The 24,169-nt window shown below is 33.7% G+C and overlaps 2 protein-coding genes across 2 annotated transcripts; one reads left to right on the top strand and one right to left on the bottom strand.

The window, feature by feature from the left end:
- Positions 1-541: 541 nt before the first annotated feature.
- Positions 542-10,633, bottom strand: LOC130821375 (malate dehydrogenase, glyoxysomal). Its single transcript, XM_057687108.1, has 9 exons — positions 10,381-10,633; positions 10,091-10,306; positions 7,994-8,308; positions 3,838-3,927; positions 3,668-3,751; positions 2,591-2,626; positions 1,894-1,983; positions 1,555-1,649; positions 542-960 (listed from the first exon to the last, which is right to left on the bottom strand). The coding sequence occupies exons 1-9, from the start codon at positions 10,447-10,449 to the stop codon at positions 888-890; spliced, it is 1,068 nt and encodes a 355-aa protein (XP_057543091.1). The 5' UTR covers positions 10,450-10,633; the 3' UTR covers positions 542-887.
- Positions 10,634-19,011: 8,378 nt separating this feature from the next.
- LOC130821374 (LRR receptor-like serine/threonine-protein kinase HSL2) lies at positions 19,012-24,129 on the top strand. Its single transcript, XM_057687107.1, has 2 exons — positions 19,012-21,713; positions 23,465-24,129. The coding sequence occupies exons 1-2, from the start codon at positions 19,118-19,120 to the stop codon at positions 23,800-23,802; spliced, it is 2,934 nt and encodes a 977-aa protein (XP_057543090.1). The 5' UTR covers positions 19,012-19,117; the 3' UTR covers positions 23,803-24,129.
- Positions 24,130-24,169: the final 40 nt, after the last annotated feature.

The raw sequence follows: 24,169 nt of genomic DNA, 5'->3' as shown, positions 1-24,169 counted from the left end.
ACTTAAATTCAAATAATTTTAATTGTGAGTTTTTAAAATTTCTAAAAAGTTGATGTTTGAAAATATATATTAAGACAAATCTATTAAGATCCCACATGAATATGTTTTTTCGTATAGATTAATGAGAAATCATAATTAAAGTTTGACACAAAAATTCGTAAATTCTATTTGAGAAGAATATATAAAAACGAAGAAAGTATTCAATATTGCAGTTTATTTTGAGCTATTGAGTGTTGATTAGCATTTATTTCATTAACTTTTCCTAAGAATAAGGGATAAAGTTCCATTAAGAGCAATTATTTATTAAAATAATTAATATTTATTGTTGCTTAAAATCATAAAAATTAATAAAAGTCAAAAGGGTAAGTTAAAGGAAGAAAGAGTTATAATGAGAAGAGTACTATTAATATGAAAGAATAAAGTAAACTTTAAAAATAAAACTATAAATATGTGAAAACAGAAATTTCAAACGAAAAAGAATAAATAAAAACAGAAAGAGTAATATTTTCTTTACTAAATAGGAATATACAATGAATATTAATTAATAGAAAATATAATCACAATCCTATATAATTAAAATCATCATCATCATCTGTATACTTACACATTTGACATTTCTATAAAGCCTATAGAGATTAGAAATAAGTTTCAAAAATAACTCAGACCCTTCGTTTCTTAATTTGATATTGCTGGTGATAGTGATAGAAGTCCGATACTACATTATAATGTAAATAAACAAATAAAAAGATAAAATAAAAAGTTGATAACCTATATTTTATTTTTGCAACATTCTTTTTGGGATTATATGCCAATTATTTGCATATACATTTGACAAAACATGGATTAAAATTAGGTAAAAACATTAGCATTTGGCTGCTTAATGATTTTCACTTCCTTGTGAAGGAAACGCCCTTTTCAATGCTTACTGCCAGTTCTTTTTTCGCCTTTTCAAGACCAGCCCTATTCGACATTACAATTACAATCATGAAAGTTGAACTAAGAAAACAATAGGTCGTACGAGAGACCGCACTATCATGTGTCTAATAACCTAATCAATTCAATTATAATATTTTACTAAATGTGATTAGTAATTGATCAATTTAAGGTCATAATTAATACTTTAAGGTCAAAATTGATTTCTTTTAAAAGTTATGATTGAACATTCAATTGATCACTTTATATATAATTGATAATTAATCACTTTAATGTCTAAATTGATCACTTTAACGTTGATATTAAAGGCTTTAAAAAGATTATCTATTTAAAGGAATAAACTTATAAGTAAAAATTGATCACTTTAATGTTAGAATTAATCATTTTTAGTCAAAATTGAAATATTTTATTTTGATTGATTTATTTAATATTTACATTAAGTTGAAATTGATCACTTTAATGTCAAAATTGATATTGCAAGGTCAAAATTGTTTTTTTTTTTTTTTTGAGTTTGGGCCAGGTCATTAGTACCCGCCTCATAATGAGACGATCTCTTGTGAGTTATTGCGTTGAGAAAAAGGATTTTTCATATTTTCAGCTGTAAATCATGTAAAAATGTACCTCTCATACGCATTTAGTGGGCCGAGAGGGTAAACCTCCTCAACTCCATTACGACCAAGCCTCACTTTTGTTGCAAAGAACGACAATTCAGTCACCTGAAAAAGCGAAACACGTCATTGTTGCATCTATCAATCAAATTAACATATGTGAAACTCAACGGTCATCAAGAGGTTAGAGTTCTGATTCTCATCGCCTTTAACTCGAGGTTGGATATCCCCATTTCTCCCCTCGCCTTCAGCTTCAAAGGATTGAGGCCTTACGGGTATTATATCCAGTATAATGGAAATGAAGACTATTTGTTAGTGTGTAAGAGTAATTGCAGAAGGCAACCAAACATACCTGAGAGTCCACAAAAGCACATTCAACAATACCAGCATCTCCCCTCAAACCTCGAAGGCAAGCATCAGCAAATTTAACAGCAGCATAGGCCTGCAATTTAGAGATTATAGACTCCGTTTAATGAGCGGACTATACTGGTTACGATGATGAATGATAATGATGATAAAACTCCGTTTAAGGTTCATTTTCAAATAACTTCAGGAGACAATGTCCAATAATATAGTATAGCGCTGAGTTCGAAGATAATTTGACACTTAAGTTGGGCATGGCAAAATGATTGTCGACCCTTTACCTCCCCAGAAATGAAAATATTGTCCGTAAAAGAGAACAAGGTGTTTGGCAAATGGCTAATAGCTGATAGCTGATTACTTTGGCTGATTTTATAAACTGGTTTGACCAACTGATTTTGAACTCGCTGCTATTAGCAGCTTGTTCAAAAACAATTTATTCATTACAATAAACTGTTTCAACCAGATAATTTACCAAACATTAGCATTGGATGATTTGACCACCCAACCCTCTATTAGTATCAAATAAGGCTAAAAGTGCCCAATAAGCTATTTTGCCAAACTAAGAGAACAAAATTAGAGAGGTATTAATCTCAAAGGTATTTATAGGCTTTATTCTTAAAACCCATTCCCTTTGAATGGAAATCCTCATGAAAGAGAAAAACAAAGTGAAATTTTCAGCAACATACCATTGAGAGGGTTGCAGATCCAGATCCAGCTTTAGCCTGCAAACAGAGAAGACATTACTGCAAATTCAATATCTGTACAATATAGGCTGAATCAGATGAATTTCGACAACTAATTATTAATCTGCCATAAAAATGATTTTCTACGCTAGCAAACTAAATAAGCGAGGGCAACAACTAACTAGTCATATCTTCTAGAAAAGGAATAATAGTAGATACTGGTAGTTAGAATGATATTCCCTTGTTTATTATGCCAAACAAATTGTGTATGTAAGGAAGGGTTGTGAGAGATGAAATCAGGTTGAAAATTGTCTATTGTTTTACTCAATTGGAAGCTTGGAGTATGCTCAAAATACTATTGTTGGGCATTGGCTCTTCATATCAATTAGTTGGGAGCTTGGTTAAGGGAATCCACCAAAGCCGTAGCGAAAGCGAATCTTCATAGGGCAATTGTCACTGCTAATGGACCCGAACCTGTGTGATCTATCCATGACCAAGATGCAGCTTGGGTGAAACTAAGTGGAGGTCCGAACCGACTGATGTTGAAGAATAAGCGGATGAGTTGTGGTTAGGGGTGAAATGCCATTCGAACCCAAAGCTAGCTGGTTCTCCCCGAAATGAATTGAGGCGCAACAGTTGACTGGACATGTAGGGGTAAGCATTGTTTCGGTGCGGGCTGCGAAATTGATCATTTCTCTTATTACACTTCATTTTACATCATCATTAGTACATTATATTTTCTATACACATTTATTGATTTCATAACCAAAACCTACCGATATATTGCACAAATCTCCAAGTACCAACTGATGTTTGAGAGTAGGTCTGTGCATTGTAGCTGAAACGGAAAACTAATTCGGATAGCAAAATCCAGCAGTAAAGGGAAAATACACTCAATTTTTTGTCAGAAATTTTTGGTATATGGCATAAGAGTAATCGATAACAAGGTGGTGAATAAAACATTCATAGGATAAAAAAAAGAGGCTTATCAGGCAACAAAAATGTCATGCTTAACACATGAAGAAAGTTGCTTATCAGTCATATTCAAATTTAATTCATAAGTGAAGAAAAAATAGCAACCTCAACAACTTCTGTTCCACCATTTTGTATGCGATCTGTCAGGTAATTGATTTCTTCAGGCGTAAAACTGCATGGAGGTTTAACCTGCATAGGAGAAGGAACTTTAAATTGGCACAACTCGGCATTAGTACAAATACAAATCCAAACAGATAAGCATCATATTGAATTACCTGGGACAAGAGGGGTAGAATTGTAACACCAGCATGACCTCCAACCACAGGAACATCAACATCTCTAGGATCTAGTCCCAAAACCTCTGCCTGGAGAAACATAACAACAAATTTACAGTAACCACCAAAATATTTGGGATACATATATGGATATGGTCTTAGTTTTAAGAGGCGTGAGGCGCACTGAGGCGCAAAAGGTCTTATTTTCCGAAGCGAAGGGCGAAGGCAAAGGTGGGGGCTTTTCATATGCGAGGTACACAATTTCGCTAGGCTCCAAAGTCAATTTTAGAACATATCTAATAGTTAAAACAACATGAAATTCATATTATTACACCATACAAGTTAGATAAACACTACTTTAGCATATACAGTCATCAGATAATATAGTTCTGAGTTGACAATATTCTCTTGAACGATCCAAAAGGTATGAAGATGCAGCAAATAAAGGGTTTTTTTTCACTTTTAAATTCAAATAAACAACTATTTCTTCAAGAGTAATTCTGTAAATCAAGCAAAGGTAAGTATTTTAGTTCATAATTCATAAAACTTAAAAAAAAAAACAAAAACAAAAAGTAACATATAGGAGAAGCATGAGGCGCACTCCATTCCCTCGCCTCCCATACTGCACTGCACCTCGAGTCTCAGAGGCGTTTTTGTGGTCGCCTTGGTGGGCCTCACGTAGTCATGCCTAGGCGTGCCTTTTGATACCAAGGATTTGGTCTTGAATGGGCTTAAAGCATATTAAGATAGTGTGCACCAACCTTAGATTTAGGGAGTATGAGTTAGAGAGTGAGTTAGAGGAGTGGCGAGTGTAAGCTAGTGAAGAGGTACTTGAAAAATAGTGCACAATAATAATATTGTGCACTAAGTCCATAATAGACTTACACAAATATGAGGCCTCATCAAGTACCTCATTTCAATATTCCATATACATTCCTTTGTTTGAGGAGAGCACAATGCCACATCAAATAGAGAATAAATCTTAAGCACAAATAAATCTATTACCTACCATGAACAAAAGGATTCATGAAGATCATATAAGAAACATCTTTTGCTCTAAATGAAAAATATATGCCTTCCTCTAGGTGCAAGCCCACATAATTTCAAAGCTTAAACGAAAACAACCCCTTCTTTCACATTACAGGGTATGAAATTATCAACTCTTACATTCAAAAAGCTAAAAGAGTCACAGCCGACAAACACATCAGCTTAGAACATTAGTCTAGCGAGTCAGAAAATGTTGTTTCTCACTTTCTGTTTAATGATTCATTCACTAACACTCAAAGACCAAGTAGAGGCTGCACCAGAATGGACCAAACGATTTGGGTTCGATCAAACCAATCAAGGCTAGAGGGATATAAATCTTCCTATTCTAGTCTCACTTGTAAAATTGGAATAAACAGATTTTCAGCTGTGTATAAGGGAAAAATTCACCTCCTAAATAACTCTACTTTGAAGTCCAGAGATTCTCTCACAAACGCTCAAATGTTGAATGCAAATCAAAGTATTTCACTCTCTTAGATTGAAATGGTTTTATATACTTGATCACACATAACACTCACTCTCTTTGAGTCTTGAACAACTATTCAAATAGCACACAATTTCTTTCTTTCAAATAATTTTCTAATCTGAACTTTATAAATACTCCTATCATTTATAAGTATCAAACAATCTTCAGCTGTCCACTTTTGATATGCCTTATCGAGAAAAAAAAAAACAAAAAAAATGTTCACGTAAACCATGAACATGGCCTATGGTTCAGAGGCAAAGGTATTACAATTGGCACTTGGGTGCAATTAGGTTCGGAGGCTATCCCATTGTATTACAATTACGCAAATAAATGTAAATCTACTCTAAAAGATGAGGAAAATAAGCTTATTCATAATATGTTTTTTATATTTATGGGGAGCCCACAACTTTGAGAGTGGTACACCTGGAGATACATCCTTAGGAAACCCAAGCCGTGCAATCAAGTGAAGAGATAAGAAGGCAGTAAGTACTAATTTATTGCAATTGATATGGCTTGAGGTATTGAACCCAAAGCGTCTTGCGATACAAGTGGCACTAACCTGTGTTGGGTCCCACTCATGATATTAATCAATTAGGTGGAAACATAAAAACTAATTTTCTCTTTCAAATTGTGATCATTTTCTTAGCATGGAGCATGGATACAAAAGCTAAGGCATAATTGAACATCCTTAAGACCTATTACTTGGTTCAGATTGCAGGAAATAACCTAAATTGCATTGATTTATACTAAAGATTTCATTTGAATTGGATTTTGATTATTCATCATGTACAAGGACCAATGCTAAGCAATCATGGCTAAATGATTAAAGCGCCCAGCTCCCTCCACACACAAAAAATACAAGAAACCACCAAATAAACAAAAAGTAGGGAGAGAGAAACCCAATGTGGCCAAATGCCTAGATGGTAGTTCTATTGGGCGGGGAGTGAACACAAGTAGGTCCTATCCAATGCACATCATTGTTTGACTCCTAATATTTTTATTGAAAAAGTAAAAGTACATTGAGGTGAACATTATTAAAAAGGAACCAGAACAGTGCTGTCATCGCAGCCACACACAAACTTCATTGAGGTGCACATTATTGAAAAGGTAAAAGGTGTTACCATGATTGTGATATGAAGCTGTTGTGGCTCCGCATGTGATAAACCAAAGTGTCCAACTGAAAGCAAACAATGTAAAGATATATCCTCTAATAAGCGAGTGTTGGTCGTGAGGCTTGTTGTTTAGTGACATCAAACAATCCAACTTTTTGTATCTCTTAGCTTTTCTCTGAAGCAAGTCGAGCAGTGTGTAAATCGATCCATTGGAAGGTGTCAAACACTCAAACATACAAGGAAAGAATTTTTTTGTGTACAAATTTCCACATAGATTGGCTTAAAGAGAATATCGTGAGAAGCACATGAAATTGGTATTATTGTAACTAAATGATGTCGTTCAACTAATATACTCTCTTCCGCAAAAAATACTATAAGTATCATGTTAATCAAATACTTGCAAATTAATTTTTTGTGTTAAGATTGATGTTAACGAGCGGAATCAATGAAACCAGAGAAGAATGGTCATTGGTCACTATTTGTGCAAGCAATTAAGATGAAAAATGCAATAAATAAGCAAAGAAACACCAAATTTCAACAATGTTCACCAGAGATGGCTACGTCCTCCCTTACGGATAGTGTTTGTATAAATGTGTTTAAAGGATTTGACCTTGAAGCTCACACATGAAAATATTGATGGTGGATACAAATTTAGAGCACGGAATAGAACATAGATAGAGAGAGAGAAAGTAGAAAGCAAGTAAGCTAAGAAAACACAACCTAAGAGTTTGGATTAAGTTTACATCACAAATAAGAGTGTATTTATCGGCAACACAAGAAGGGCAACAATTTGTAAAAGTTCGCATCAGGCTTACATTCAAGTCGCGTCTTCCAAAATTTTGCATCAACCAACATTGTGTCCTAATGAAGTTGCCCCAATTTCTATTTTAGTATGTCCTAATGAATTTGCCTCATTTCTCTTTTTGGACATGACTCTATCAGTTTTACTCTCTATATTCTCTCTCTTATTCTAAATATCTTACTATTTTAAACTATTATATCTAACTTCTTATTTCCATGTCAAAAGAAAATTGAGCAAATTCATTGAGACAAGGGAGTATAAGAAAACAGAAACACAGTCCATGATGAGTTTGGAATCATGGAATGCATTCATTTCGACACCAATATATTCATGAAATACTCCATTCGTCCCACTCATTTAGCATCATTAGCTATTTTGGTCCTTCTCACCCATTTTGTATCATTTCTATTTTGAGCAATAGCACACCATTTTCTTTAATTTTATCCACACATTTTAATTTTCTTATAATTTCATCCACACAACACACAATTCATTCTCTCATTTCACTAATAACCAAATATCCATTTTTTTCCTTAAAACACTTTATTTTTCTCTGATACTAATTCAAAGGGATAGAGTACTATCATCAATGCATGAGGAACATCAAATTCAAAAGAACAACAATTAAAATAACAATCACAAAGCATAAGAACATAATTTGAAAATGGTCTAAGGTAAGAACATTAGAACGAGGGTAGTTTCTAGAAGGAAATGAATGGAAGTACATCATACCACAAAAGTATTGGCCCTGACAACGTCGAGCATTGTAACACCAAGCAGGCGCTTTGGATCGTATATACCCGCCTTCTTGAAAATCTCAGCAGCAATAGGAACTGTGGAATTTACGGGATTACTGATCAAGTTGACAATTGCTTTAGGGCAACACCTTGCAATTCCTTCACAAAGTGTCTTAACAATCCCAGCATTGATGTTGAATAAATCATCCCTTGTCATCCCTGGTTTTCTAGGAACTCCGGCTGGAATGATGATAAGATCCATGCCTGTTAAGGCCTCATCCAACTTGTCTTTCCCCAAGAAACCACGCACCTACCAAGCAAACATAATTATCAACTCCAAAAAAATACACAAGAAAGACATTTCAATTTTTGTCAGAAAGCATCTAACAAAAGTGACTTTGTCAGAAAGTACCTTGCACAATTTTTTTCCCAAAAAGTACCTAGAACATTTAAATAGGACCTAGAAATACATTTTCTTTGTTAAAGAGTACCTACTAACATAATTCATCAAAAGTTCCTTTATTGTGCTCATGTGCACGAGATGTTTAATTGCACTTCAAAAACAACTTTGTAAAACAAATTGTAAACCATTTTGGATGAAAGCTTAACTTCTTAATCCCCAAACACAAATTTCATAAAATTAGAAACCCTAACTTTTCATTTCTTTATCAATCAAAGAATTTATTGGGAAATTAGTACAGATCATATCGGTTGTATCGTCGAGAAATTGATTGATGTTGTCTCTACAATTCTCTCCTCTCTATTTCACTCATCGAAAATGTGAATTTCGTCAACTTGTACTAGCTACTTCATTCACACTCTTTTGTGGCTCTCACAACAAGTATAACCTTATTCAACATCTCTCCAATCTTTTCTTGTCCCCTTAACTCCCTTAAAAACCAACCCAAAAATACACACAAAAATGCCCATAAATTTATACTCTTGTTCATTTTGTACTAGTATAATGATAGCAAAAACCTAATTCCCTAATTCCCCTATTCCCAGTATTACAATAAAACAAAATTGATAAAAATGAACAAAAGGAATGAAGAAGTAGTTGGAGTTTTGATGGAAGTTTTGAAATTTAAAGAGGTTGACCTGCTTGAACTAAATGCAATTACAACCAATTGCCTTATGATTTGATTGAATTTCCCCCCAAAAATTCCTATATCAATTGCAATCGAATTCAATGATGAAGAGTGGGGGTTTTTGTTTTGAAATGAGTTAATCAAAGAATACGTGATTTCCATGTGATAATACTAACATCTTATTAGATGGATTCCGTTAGTAGGAACTTTTAGACAAAAAAAAAGTTCTAGATACTTTCTGACAAAAAGTCCCTTTCGTTATATACTTTATAACAAATTTTAGTAATATTTATCTTATGAAGAAGAACCAGTAAACTTTATTGGAAAATAATCCACATGTGATCCTACATTGAAGAATTAAAGAGAGATTAACTAACATATAAGTTTGATAGTTCATTTTAGGATGGAACCTAAAAGGGTGTGTTTGCAGTCAACTCTCCTCTTGTGTGAGTCTTATTACAAAATTTATCATGGTATCAAAGGATTCTGATCAATTAGAACCCTAATTGATGACTCCTACATGCAAACATCTTGATCAATGAGGTATTAAGGCTAATCGAGACAATATTTTCATTCTCAAGCTTAGAAATGCAAACCCTTACAAGCAATAAGTTCAATCTAATCAATTCAATGTCCCATTCCATCCATGTGAGACTCAAGCATTAACCCTCCATATAACTAATGAAAGTCCCATACCTTAAGCCCCATATGCAATGGACCGTACCACATAATCCTTTTGCCCGCTACAATTGACCCTAAAAGCTCTTACATTAAAAATTCAATTGTACCAATCTCAATTGGATATGAGTAACCGACCCAAAGTCCAGAATCCACCAGAAATTTACCATTACAGCTATAACACACAATCTTTACTCAAAGCTACTTAGTTCATCTATTGCAAATCTCATCAAATCAGCACTTCAATCCTTCAATACAACAGCATTATACAGGATAACAAAACAGAAATACCCAAGAAAAAGAAACAACATAGGAGTACAATGTACCACAGCAGCAGTATCCATGTGACTGATATCAGCAGAAACACCAGGAGTATTAACAACATCATATAAGTGAAGAACAGCAACAAGTGGGTTCATCTTCATTAACATTGAAAGGGGTTGACCAATTCCTCCAGCTGCGCCAAGAATTGCAACTTTGAACCCAGGTGATGCACCTTTTGATCTGCAATTCATCTTACGGATACCCGAACTTCCCACCATCTATTTCAAGCACAACAACTTTTATTAGCATTCAATTACAAGAAAATAGAGGGGAAAAAAGGATGGGAAAGGACCTGAAGATTAGGAGGACTGAGATGAGCTGCAATTCTTGCAATTCGATTATTGGCTTCTGAATTCTGCATCTTTTTGGTTTGAGAAAAGGATGAATTTTGAGGGCGAATTCAAAATTAAAAGTAGAAAGACGGTGAATCGGTGATGGATGACCAAGAAAGAATCAATTTGGTTAACGTAGGAAAGACGGAGAATTGGGGAATGTGCCAAATTAGAAACTAGCACGAAACATTTAATTTGCTTCAATTTTTCATCAAAAATTCTAAATCTTAAAGATCTCATTTATATAGCTTTTTATTTAATTTTTAAAAATTTCTCTTTTTTTATTAATCTTCTTCTAAAATACTAAATGACCTTCAACAGAGACATTTCACAGAATAATGTTTAAAAAAAAAATTTCCCACTTTACCTAATTTGGGAAAGTATTTCCCAGAATACCGTCCACGTGGAAAAGTATTTTTTTTTTAATTTTTTCAGAACAAACCGCCACTTGAGATGGCGGTTTATCTAAAGCACAAAAACGCCACATGAAGTGGCGGTTTGGTCAAGGCAAACCGCCATCTCATGTGGCGGTTTGGTCCCTGGTAAACCGCCACTTCATGTGGCGGTTTGCTGGTGGCCTGCAACAATTTTTTTTTCTTTCATTTCCCCTAAATTGTGAACGTAACCTGCATTAAACTAGTTCAATACCATCTATTTCATATTAATCAATTACGAACCAGCTTGATTTGAAATTTCGCTTTGTAGACCTTCGGACTCTGAGAATAAGCAAAATTAAAGCCTATATAGAAATGCTTCGTAAGAATTAGTAACACGACAATTATAAACAAACTTTAAAGCAAAAGGAAAGTGTGGGTGCCGACATAAAAATCAGAGATCCTCATAAGATGTCCACCAAATGTTGGATTCAAATCAACTACATTCAAAGTAGAACTTTTTCTTGATTAATTTACTTTTTTATTGATTTTCATCAAGCTATTCTTAGAAAATCATACAAAGTAGAACATACAAAGTTAAAATCATACAAGAATATACAAGAAGTTAAAATCATATAAGAATATACAAATTTTGTTAAACTACAACCCCCGGCCCCTTTTGTTTTGCGCACCGGTGGATGATGATGGTGTGAACTCGTCAACCTCCGCAATGACATTAAGAGTAGGAGCTCGTCGTTGACTAGCACGCTGATATGTGATAATCCTTTGCGGAGGCGATGGATGTGGCGGAGGAGTGTTCATGGAAGACGAGGGAACGAACGGCGACATAGTAGCGGATGTCGATGGCGATCTGGAAGACCGACCCTGAGTAGATGAACGCTGGCGTCCTCTTGTGGACCGAGAACTGGATCCTCCGGAAGAGCTACCTCGATGGGCTGAACTCCTTGGAGAAGGAGTGTGGAATGTGTCATCTACGTCGCCAATGACGGGTGGAGTCGGTATGAGGTACTCATAACCCGCTTGACTCAATGCATCGGTCAACGACGCATTAATGGAGCCTAAGGTCTGAGAACATAGCCGATAGCCCACGTCAACTGGCGATGTAGCGGCCCCTTGAATCGTGTCATTACATTGTATCAACACCGATCGGATGCGCTCAGCTTGTTTGTTATCATTATATTGTTAAAACAGTTACTTAAAACTATTACTATTTGTTATGAGTGTTGAAAGAAAACGTACCAGTAACGTAGATGTCGGATGGTAATGTGATCCTGGCTGGGCAAATGCGGTGTTCGTTAGGCGTAATATGGAGATGCGCCTGTACCAACTCATGTACATAGCAGAGCTATGACCTGTGAAGTTATCTCCTCCAAACAATGTAGATGCTCGGTCGTTCCACGCATCTACATACGATCTATGTCGTACGAGGTAGTTCTTGTCCCCAGTCCTCCGATCGATCGCATGTAGTTGACGTTGGGTGTCACAGGCTTGCGGAATTACCTGCTCCAAACCGAATTGACGCATGACACGATCCGGGAGATGTAGCTCGACGATGTCAAAGCAAATAAGAGGACAACGCGATCTCCAAATCTCGTGGCCCGATGTACATATGTGCGGTAGAGCTTCCATCTTAGCCGCTGTGTAAGGCTGCCATGTCATTTGTAATAGAAATGAATATGCTTAGTAATGTATACAATTTATTCATAACTAATACAAATAGTAAATGTTACTAACCTGCTCGTCCCGTTGTCGATCTAGTGCGTCCCTGTAGTAGACGAGAGTATGTGGGGAGTGGGATCTCGAAAGATATACGCGAAGCCAGCTGCAAACAAATAAACATTGATTAACATTTTCATCTATCATAAAATAGTGAAATTATGAATTTGAATAGTGAATTGAGTGTTGCTACCTTACTGCCAAAGGATCCATCCCGCGCCGATGCTGTGACCCTAATATCGGTTCAAAATCATCCGCGTCATCTTCCTGATCATGTTGCCCATCCGGTCGAACCGTCCGAATAATGGGCCTCCCTATATGAATGTGCTCCCATGACCATATCTGTAACAACATCAAGCATCCACCCATGTCCTTGGCACCCTTACGAGATGCTCGACATAAGTTACGATACAGATACGCTAGGGTAGCACTTCCCCAACTGTACTCATCTACGCGCTCCAAGTCTCCCAGTAGAGGGAGATATATCAACTGTACCGAGTCGCCGCTCTTGTCTGGAAACAAGATGCATCCAAACAGGTACAAGATGTAAGCTCGGGCATGTCTGTCAACCGTCACATCATCTGCATCATCCTCAAGCGCGCTAAAATGCTGTCGGAGCCAAGTCAGCTTCAATGACGATCCAACGATGATCTTCGGCTGGGTGGGGTCTTGAGGGTTTTCCGGCCAAACCCCTAGCAGCTCATGTACTAATGCTGGCCAATTTCCCTCCCCATGGCCAATGACTGCTTGTCCTTCAACCGGCAGTCCCATGATAACTGCCACATCTTGCAACGTGATCGTTGCCTCGCCAACTGTGAGGTGGAAGGTATGTGTCTTCGGCCTCCACCTCTCCACCAATGCAGTGATAAGAGCTCGATCGAGCTCTAAGCCCCCGCCCAACAACCGGTGAATGTATCTGAAACCAGCTAGCTCGACTACGTCTAATATCCTGTCATCCACCTCCCACCGTAACGTACTCGCCTGGTAGTGCTGACGAGTAACCAATTGGGAAGTGGAGCCCTCCCACGCAGCTACGCTCCTGTGTGTCGCCTGAAGCGTAAGCACTGATGGATCAACTGGGCCCGGCATCGCCATGATCGCTGTTACGTGTTTTTCATCACCATAAGTGTTATAAAAATCATAAAAATATCATGACTTCCCTCGCATTATCCAAATTTGCAACCAATTCAACATGTTTTTCAATGGGATAATGATCTTTCATGTGATATCTCCACCAATTTGCAACCAATATCATGACTTCCTCACCCCAATACACTATAACGGGAAGTGTAAATTTGAATACAAGAATTTGTGATACTAAGGTATTAGAACACTTATTATAAGGTTCATTTCAAATATAAAAGCTAAAAATACCATGAATATATACAAAAACCATTAAACTAACCCTACAAAGTAATAAACTTTCATTGAAGCATTTCATCAAACACTTTATATGCATACAAAACAAATCCTAAAATTCAACTACAAATGTGTAAAACGTAAGCTTAAATCATGAAAACAACAGAATGTAACAAACAATTAACGTTTTTATAACTTCAATTCAAACAATAATGAACAAAAAAAACGATTTGCATATTGAACAAAAATTAGGGTTTTATTCATACCTTAAATGAGGATGAAAATGAACTAGTACACAAGGAGAAGATGGGAATGTAGTTGATTAGCTTAGTTGAATGAGAGGAATTGTAAATTTGAAGTAAATGAGAGTGAAGAATTTTTTTTTTTTAGCAAAACCGGCAGCAAGTTGAATGAAGAGCAAAATGGAATGCAATGAACAACATCTCACGACATTCTGGAGATTTGTACTAATACCAAACCGCCAAATCAAGTGGCGGTTTACTCCACTTTACTTTTTTTTTTTTTTTTTTTAAATAAAATTTACCTTAACCAAACCGCCATCTCAGATGGCGTTTTACTCCAAATGCCTGAATAAAACCGCCATTTCATGTAGCGGTTTCATTAAAAAAAAAAAAAAAAAATTTCTCAAAGCAATCCTATGTGGACGGTAAACATGGAAATACTTTCCCATTTTAAGGAAAGTGGGAATTTTTTTTTAATTTGGCCATAGATTGGGAATAGACTCCCTTCAACATGTTAAACATATTATGCTTTTTTTTTTATATTTAAAAGTATATAAAAATAAAAATAAAAAAATCACTCATACCCTTCCCCTCCCCCATCAGCCACCATCCTCTTACTTTTTCATTTTAGTTTATCGAATTAATTTTATATTATTTTATTTTTGTCTTTGAGACTTGTAATCAATCTTTTTTTCTTTAATTCTCGTATATATATTTGAAATATTTTTTCATCGCATTCTCAAATTTCTTATGCTTTTCATTATTTTATCATTTTTATAAATTTTTCTTGATTTTCAGTTTTTTTTATATTTGAGTCTATTTTTTAGGACAAAAAGTAATAAAGAGATTAAAATGTAAATTTTGAAAATCAGTGAGATTTCATGTTTAAATGTATCTGTCCTTGTATAGAATAACCAATCAAAGTGAGGGAGAGAGTTGTAAATTCTAAGTGAGGCTTGTATTTGTATTCGTTGAAAGACTCCATTATTAGAGATTATAAGCTCTAGTGTGAAAGTTTAGTATAGTGATAGATTTAATTTCATTATTAAATTTTTTGTTGTTGCTCATTTGTACCTTTATTTATTTATTTTTTTTTCTATACTTTTTTTCGTCATTATGGGTTCAAAAACCCTTTTTTTTCATAAATTTGTCCAAAAATGCAAATTATCAGATTTAGATGAAATAATAAACTAATACTCTATATGTCCTTCTTATTTTACACAATTTTTTATTTTAATTTATCCCACTGATTTTGCAACCTCTTTTTTTAGGTAATGATCTCACTCTTATTTTTTAATTTCATATACAAAGCTATAAACTTATATCATCTCTCCATCTTAACCATTCATTTTTATTATCCATTTATTTTTTGTCTTTCTTCAACATAATTTCTATTTTCACTAAATTTCACTTATTTTGCACTAAGTGTAAAAGATAATACTAAATACAAAATAAAAAGAACATAAAAAAAACATTGGCTTATTGAGTTACCAAGTCACCATTAAAAAGAATTCATTAACACAAATTCTCGTGAGAAATGATCTATGTACCGATTTATTATATATTTTTTAAAATATTCTAAGCATGCACTAAAAAAAAAGTAAATAGACATTAAAATATTAAAAGTAAGCATTAAGGATACGGTAAGTAAGTTTTAAGTAATTATTAAGAATATGGTAAATAAACATTAATTTTTAATACGTTGAACTTAAAATACGTCTCTCAAAAATACAGTCTCTCAAAAAAACAGTCTCTCAAAAAGACGATCTTTTAAAAGACTAGCTATTCATCAATACTCAAATAGGCCATAGAAGTACTAATGTAAAAAAGTGTAGCTTAAGCCTTACGTAGTAAGGCGACGTACTGCAGTGGTAGTTTAGTGTTGGGATTACAAGGAGCAGCTGCATTTAATAGCATTTATAATTCTTTTTGACAACAATGTTAAAAGGGTGAACATTTGATGTTTTGAAGTTTTATGTTTTTTAAATTATGTATTTTTGGTTAATTTTAAGTCAGGTGTTTTAGATTGGTTTAAAATTAAATTTTATGTTGAATTTTACATAATTGTAAATACATTTTTGAAGTCGAATATATTTTAAACACTTATTGCATTCGGGGTGTTGTGTTGGTTGTGTAGCTAAAATATTAAAATGTTACTACAAAATAAAATGTAGAAAGAAAAAATATAAAGTGAGATTTATGTTTGATAACTTATTTAAATAATTAATAATTTGTTTATTTATGGTAAAAATATTGATTTAGGAGTGGAGGAAAAATGTGGAACCTAGGGGACTGGGGAGAGTATCTCTTAAACTTATACTATAAGAAAAGAAAAGTAATACTATCAAATAGGGAGATATTTTCGAATATTAATCATCAATACTCTGATTAAATATTTACCTCTTATGATTTTGCTACTATTAATCATTATATTGCGATTAATATTAAGAAAAAAATAATTATTTAATATTTTATTTAAATTATCTTATCACATATTTTCATCATATTAACGTTTATTTTTTTATTTATTTTAAGTGTCTCATGTATTTTATGCACTCTATCAAATACGCTTATTCAATCCCTAATATATTTTATTGTGTATAATTAAAAATTATAAAAAATTGATATTAATAAACTTTACATTAAAACGAATCATATAAGATCTCGCATGACTATGTTTTAACTTATAGATTAATAATAAAATATAATTTAAGAGTAATAAATAAATAGTGTTTTAAAAGTAAATAGAACACCTAAGGTGAATAGGAGTAAGTATAATTTATTGCGCATAATTTATCATATAAATAATTAAACACAAATTCTTGTGAGATACCATCTCTAATTGGGCCCATTATATATTTTTTAAAATATTGTAAGTAGGCATTAAGAATGATGTAAATAGACATTTAAGATATTGAAAGTAAGCATCAAGGATACGATAATTAAGCATTAAGGATAATGTAAATAGGCATTAAGAATACGATAAGTAGGCATCAATCTTTAATGGGCTGGACTTGAGATATGTCTCTCAAAGAGGAGTGATTTGCCTAATTAAGGTTGAAAAATAAAAAATTTCCAACTTTGGTGTTCTTTACAACTTAATTTCCAAAATGGTGTTCATATAATCAAATAGTTTTACTAAGCTACATTTTTTTGGTTTGGTAATTCCTGATAAGATTGTTTTGTCAAGGAAATATATGCGTTAAACAAATTTAAAAAATCTCACAAGTGTTACAGAAAGAGTAAAATATCCAAAAAGGAAATACTTCAACAGACAACAAAAAATCTCAATTAAGTCTAAAAGTCAAAATCAATAAAGATGTTTGTCGAAGATGGCTTATCCTTGTGATTTGTTGTTAGCATCATCCTTGTGATCTATCATAGAAAGTCAAGTGACTTTTTAATGTAAAAAATAATACATTGAATATTGTAATACATATATACCTCAAATTAATGTCTGTGGTGGGAAGCCGGCGGTTGGCATGGATGGTAGTTTGTCGTCGGTCTCTTTAAGTCCCCCGTCGTTAGTCTTACAGATGTTTAGTTTAGGGATTTGAGAAAATTAATAAGATTGCTATTGGAATTGGAATTAATTTAGTCTTGATTTAGTTTTGCTTAGGAGAGAATTAATAGGTTTGGAACTTCCCAAACCACAATCAAATAGATTTAATTAATTTTTTTCTAACAAATAAAATAATGTGCTCATGGAGTATCGGATAAAAATAAAATATATAGGAAAAAAAAGGCAAATCTAGACGGCTAAATGCCTAGATCTATGTGCATATATTTACTTACAATCCTTCATCTACACACTTTGGTACTGACAGCTTGATAAAGAGGAAGATTGAACACAAATCACGTTCACCTTCACACAATCACACTTGTTCTCCACCTTAAACAAGTTGGAATAATAAGCACATACATCTCTTTGTAGTTGTACACTTTTTAGTAATTTCACTAATCATGCCTAACTTGCTCTCTATTTCACACTTCTACCGACTAAAGCTCAAAAAAAGCTCATTTTTGAGCTCCTCCTTTCTTAGCTTTGCCTAACTTTACTCAGCGTTACTATTTGATGTTCTCGTATAAAATATTTACATAGATTATAAATCTTTTAGGTGATAAAAATATTATTTTTTTAAATAATAAAGTTAATAAAGAAAAAATCGTAGAAATAAGCATTAAAAAATATATAAAATAAAATTAGCGGAAGAAAAATGGAAAACACAACATTAAAAAAATGTTAAAGTAATTTTAGTGAACAATATGTGAGAGTTATGAATATTATAAAATTGTTAAAATAAAATAGTGAAAAATATGTGAAGACCATAAAAATTAAAAACTTTTAAAATTATATTGACCAAAGCTAATTATATCAAAAAAATTGATATAAATTAGAAAAATTCGTTACGAAAACAAGAAATATAATTGTCTAAAATAAAAATAAAGTTACTTCTCAAGCTCCTTTGATCTGAGAACCTGAATCCTATTAGTTGAAGACTTTTATTTTTTTCTCTTATGACTCTCAAAAAGAGTTCAATTCTAATCATCTATAGAAAAGATTAATTTTGAGCTACTCTTAAATTTGTAAGAGATCATTCAAAATTAGACAACCTTAAATGAAGATGGTTTTTTTTTTTCCTGAAAGATGCGAACATATCATACATGTTTCTCTTAAAGAGAGAGTAAAGAGGATGCGTGCAGTCAAGAAACACTCAACTGATACTTGCGCCCCAATAGGGGTCAAACTCTAAATCTTTAACTCAACATATAGATGCTTTATCTATTGATTTACAAACACTTTTAATGCATAATTCATGTATATGGTGAATCATTGATCACTCGTGTTAAATTTTTTTTCCCTCTTTATTATTGTTTTTCCATTCAAAATATCCTTATCCGGGGGCCGGGAGTAATACATCTTCTTACCTCTACACTCCTCATATACCAACCACAAAGTTCATAATCCATACAAAAACCCAGAAATGGCTTCCTCTCATTTCTTCTCCTTCTTCTTCCTCAATTACTTCATCTCCTCATTTGCATCTTTAACCGCCACAACCGACTCAGTAATCCTTATTCGTGTCAAAAACGACCAAATAACCGACGACCATAACGGTCTCTCAAACTGGGTACTACCAAACCACGATCATCCATTTCCACAACCTTCCAATCACTGTAACTGGACTGGCATTACCTGTAATTCTCTTCACCAAGTAACCGCCGTCAATCTCGATAATCTAGAACTTTCTGGAACATTCCCTTCCGGTTTCTGCCGTATTCCTTCTCTTCGTAACCTTTCCATTTCTTCCAATCTCTTTCATGGCTTTGTTTCCCTTTCTCTCTGCTCTCATCTTCACTCTCTTAACATTTCTGATAATAACTTTTCCGGCGAACTTCCGGTGTTTTCACCGGAGTTTTCTTCTCTTTATGTAGTTGATTTTTCGGTAAACAACTTCTCCGGTGATATTCCCCGAAGTTTTTCGAGTTTGTTCTCTCTTAGAGTTCTTCGTCTAGATAGTAACTCGATTACTGGAAATCCTATCCCCGAGTTTCTTACGAATTTAACTGAGTTGACACACCTTGAACTCGCTTACAACCCGTTTCAAGCCTCCGTGATTCCGAGTTATATTGGAAAGTTCTCGAACCTCCAGATTCTTTGGCTCACTGCGTCGAATCTAGTCGGGAAGATTCCGGAATCTATTTGTTTGTTAAAATCATTGAGAAACTTTGATGTCGCGACGAATTCTCTCTCCGGGGAGATTCCTTCGTGTATTGATAATCTGACAAATTTATTTCAATTGGAGCTTTTTGATAACCAATTATCAGGTCAATTGCCGGCAAGTTTGGGAAATTTAAAGGGTTTGGTTAATTTCGACGCTTCACAGAATAATCTCGTCGGAACTTTACCGGAAAGTCTCGCTGCATTACCATTAGCATCACTTAATCTTAACGATAATCTTCTACAGGGGAAGATACCAGCAATTTTAGCAGAAAATAAGAATCTATTTCAATTGAAGCTCTTTAATAACAGTTTTTCCGGCGAGTTACCTGCGAATTTGGGATTAAATTCGATGTTGATAGAATTTGATGTTTCAACAAATAATTTTTCCGGTGAATTTCCAGCAAATCTTTGCAATGGGAAGAATTTAGAGCAAATAATCGCCTTCAACAACAAATTTTCGGGTAATTTCCCGGAAACTTACGGAAATTGCAATTCATTAGGATATGTAAGGATCCAAAACAACAATTTTTCCGGTGAAATTGCTCAGAGTTTCTGGGGCTTACCTCAACTGTTTTTTGTTGAGCTAACTAACAATTATTTCCAAGGTAAGCTTCCTTCTACAATTTCTAATTCAGGAAAATTGACAAAAATTCAAATATCTGGTAATTTATTCTCTGGAAATCTACCTTTAGAAATATGCAAATTAAGTGTATTAACTGTTCTTCATTTGGGTGAAAACAATTTCAGTGGGGAATTGCCTAATTGTATAACCACATTGAAGAATTTACAAGAAATTGACTTACAGGGGAATAAATTTTCCGGTGAGTTTCCGAGAAATGTGAGTTCATGGATTCAATTAACAGAATTAAATTTGTCTAGAAACTATTTTTCCGGCGAGATTCCGAGTCAACTAGGCAATTTGCCAGTTTTAACATACTTAGATTTATCGAATAATTTATTTTCTGGCGAGATTCCGGTGGAATTGACCAACCTTAAACTAAACCAGTTTAATCTTTCAAATAATCAGTTGGAGGGAAAAGTTCCGGGTCGGTTTAACCGTGAATTTTACGTTAGCAGTTTGTCGGGTAACCCGAGACTTTGTAGTTCGGATCTAAAAGGCCTTTCTTCTTGCCCAAAACCTGCACCTGCTTCTTTTTTATTGGCTTCATTTTTAGCTGTTTTAGCTTTTGTTGTCTTAACCTCTCTTTTCTTGCTCTATGTATCCAAAGTCCAATCAAATAGTGAGTTAAGGAAAAATTGTCCTTATAAAATTACTTTTTTCCAAAGAATTGGGTTTAATGAGGAAGAAATATTTTCACACCTCATTGAAAATAATGTGATTGGTTCTGGTGGGTCTGGTAGAGTATATATGGTTACACTTAAGTCGGGTCAATCTATAGCGGTTAAAAAGTTGTGGAGCGATAGAGATAAAGATTTAGATATGAATTTATTGTTCAAGTCAGAGGTTGAGATATTGGGAAATATACGTCATGAAAATATTGTGAAATTGTTGTTTAGTTGTATAGGAGAAGAATTTAGGCTATTAGGGTATGAGTATATGGCAAATGGGAGCTTAGGTGATGTTTTGCACGGAGAAAAGGGTGGTGTGTTGTTGGATTGGCCTCGACGTTATGCAATCGCATTGGGATCGGCTCAAGGGTTGGCTTATTTGCACCATGATTGTGTCCCATCCATCATTCATCGTGATGTGAAATCTAATAATATATTGCTTGACAACAAGCTCATGCCAAAGATTGCTGATTTTGGTCTCGCTAAGGCATTAATAAGGCCAGGAGACATAGAGAGTATCGCACCCATGTCACGATTTGCTGGTTCTTGTGGCTACATTGCACCTGGTAAGCTTAAATGATTTTCATCTTCATCTGTTGACTGTTGTTATAACATGATTACTTATTCTTAGTTTAATCTTGCCTATTTATTAAAAGATTCTTACTTACATGTAGGAAGTTAGGAACTCATTGTGAATATTGTTACATTTGGCTTTTTGCAACGTTTTCAAATATAATTGAGTCTTAACATTTATAAATCATGAAAAATCATTGAAAAGTATATTTTCACTTTTATAAAAGTTCACTTTCGCATGTTGTTGGACTCTGTTTACATGGAGATTTTATTTAATTGCGTGTATTTCTCCTGTTTTTTTTTCTTGAAAGGGTACAAATATAATTCGTTCACTACATTTTTTTCCTAATCTGATTTTTACAAAACACTAGATTAGTGATCATCACCAAAAATTTTACTTTCTCCACATGAAATATTCTAAAGATAACCCTTAGAAAAGGAGGGTTCGTCTACATCTTATCCACTAGCTGTTGTGATTATTGTGACATTAATGTCATGAGTCTATCAGATAGCCTAGATAATTGATAACATACAAGGGATTCCCTGTCTTGTAGCCATAGGACAACTTGATCATTATTGATACTCCAGTTGTAGGCTGGTAGGAATGTTGCATACTCCCCTTCTGAATGAGCGGAGTTTGATAAATTTTCGCTTGATTTTCGGACCATTACTTCTTGTCTGTTATGCTTGAATGCTTGACATGACATGTGACCTAATACTTGACCACTTAGCATTGGACCGACACCAAGTTAAAACACTCTTATTAGTTGGTATCATTCAATATTTAATTACTTTCTCTGTTTTAAAATATTTGTCTGTTATTTTTGAATGCTTGATATGACATGTGATCTAATGCTAAACGGTTAACATTGGACCGATATGAAGTTGAATACTCTCATTACTCGGTATCATTCAAAGTTAATCAATATTTGGTACTACCTCCGTTCTAAAATACTTGCAACAATTGTTTTTTACGTATTCCAATGTATTAATTCGACCCTTAATATCTTTAAATATATACATTAAAAAATATAAAAATTGAATATTAATAATCCTTGAATTGAGACAAATCCAATAACATCCCATTAAATTATGTTTTAACTTATCGATTAAAAACTAAATACAAATTAATAAGATGAATGAATAGTTTAAAAACCTTAATGTTGCAATTATTTTGGAACGGAAGAAATGTTATTATTGGGGAAAATTTAAAATGTTTAATTATTTACAGTAATTTTCTCTTATAAATACTATGTGTTGTATTTAATTTAATTATCAAATGAAATGCGTTTAAATTTAACCTTATTTAATAATACATTTATACATTAGATGTAAAATTTAAGAAAACCATTAAGATGGTGAAAATGTGAAATTTATTTTTATTTGGGAACAATAATCTTTTTAGGGCACATATTTAATGTAAGGGATACATGTGTTTCATTGAATTTCATCTTTTAATATGTTTAAGAAAAATATCACTACTAGTTTATATCCCAAATATTAAATATGTACTACATTAAAATGTCACTAAAACATAACCTTGTGGTTTTTGGTTTTCATCGCATCAAATGATGTGGTTATGATTTTTTGTAATACTTTATCTCTTCTGAAATACTCGCATTCGATTATGACATGTTATGTGGAAAAATGTCACCGTCAGTAGTAAGTATAATAGAACGAAGATTGCAGTATAAACTATAAATAAATGTTTGTACTTAATGTTGTATGTGAACTTAATTTGCAGAATATGGATACACACTCAAAGTGACAGAAAAGAGCGACGTGTATAGCTTTGGAGTAGTGCTAATAGAGCTAGTAACAGGGAAGCGACCAAATGAGTCAAGGTTGGGGGAGAATAAGGACATAGTGAAATGGTTGAGAGAATTAGCAGCAGAGTCTTGTGATTTTGATTCTGCAAACCAAGTTTTAGACCCAAGAATGAATCAAGCTACATGCAACTACAAAGAGATTAAGAAAGTTATTGAAGTTGCTATCCTCTGTACTGCACCATCTCCTCTTAGTAGACCCTCCATGAGAAGAGTCGTTGAATTGCTTCGAAATCATGCCACCTCTACTAAATGATTCTTGTTGGTATACTTATTGTATTATTTTTATTTTTTTTTCATTTTTCTTCCTATAAGAGTTGTATCATGTATGTAATTGGTCATCTAATTGGTCATCTATTAGGGCAACAATAATGTGAAGTCGCAAATAACGTTTGTTATTAAAAGTCAATCAAATTCAATTTTTTTGTCAGTTTTATCATTAACAAGGATAAAATTATGAATGTTGGGCACTTTCAAACGCCACCCTATATAGAAGCCACTTAATGACTTCGGGATAATGAAATATTATTCTTGTTGTACTCCACATTCAAACCCTATTTTTATAAGCCAAATTTTACCCCCACTCGACTAACAATAGGCCGAGTCAAGCTGGCTCTACCATG

This window comes from Amaranthus tricolor, chromosome 8 (assembly GCF_026212465.1).
Source record: "Amaranthus tricolor cultivar Red isolate AtriRed21 chromosome 8, ASM2621246v1, whole genome shotgun sequence".
Classification (NCBI taxonomy): domain Eukaryota; kingdom Viridiplantae; phylum Streptophyta; class Magnoliopsida; order Caryophyllales; family Amaranthaceae; genus Amaranthus; species Amaranthus tricolor.
The sequence above is the reverse complement of the archived record's forward strand: the minus strand, read 5'-3'. Positions and strand labels throughout refer to the sequence as shown.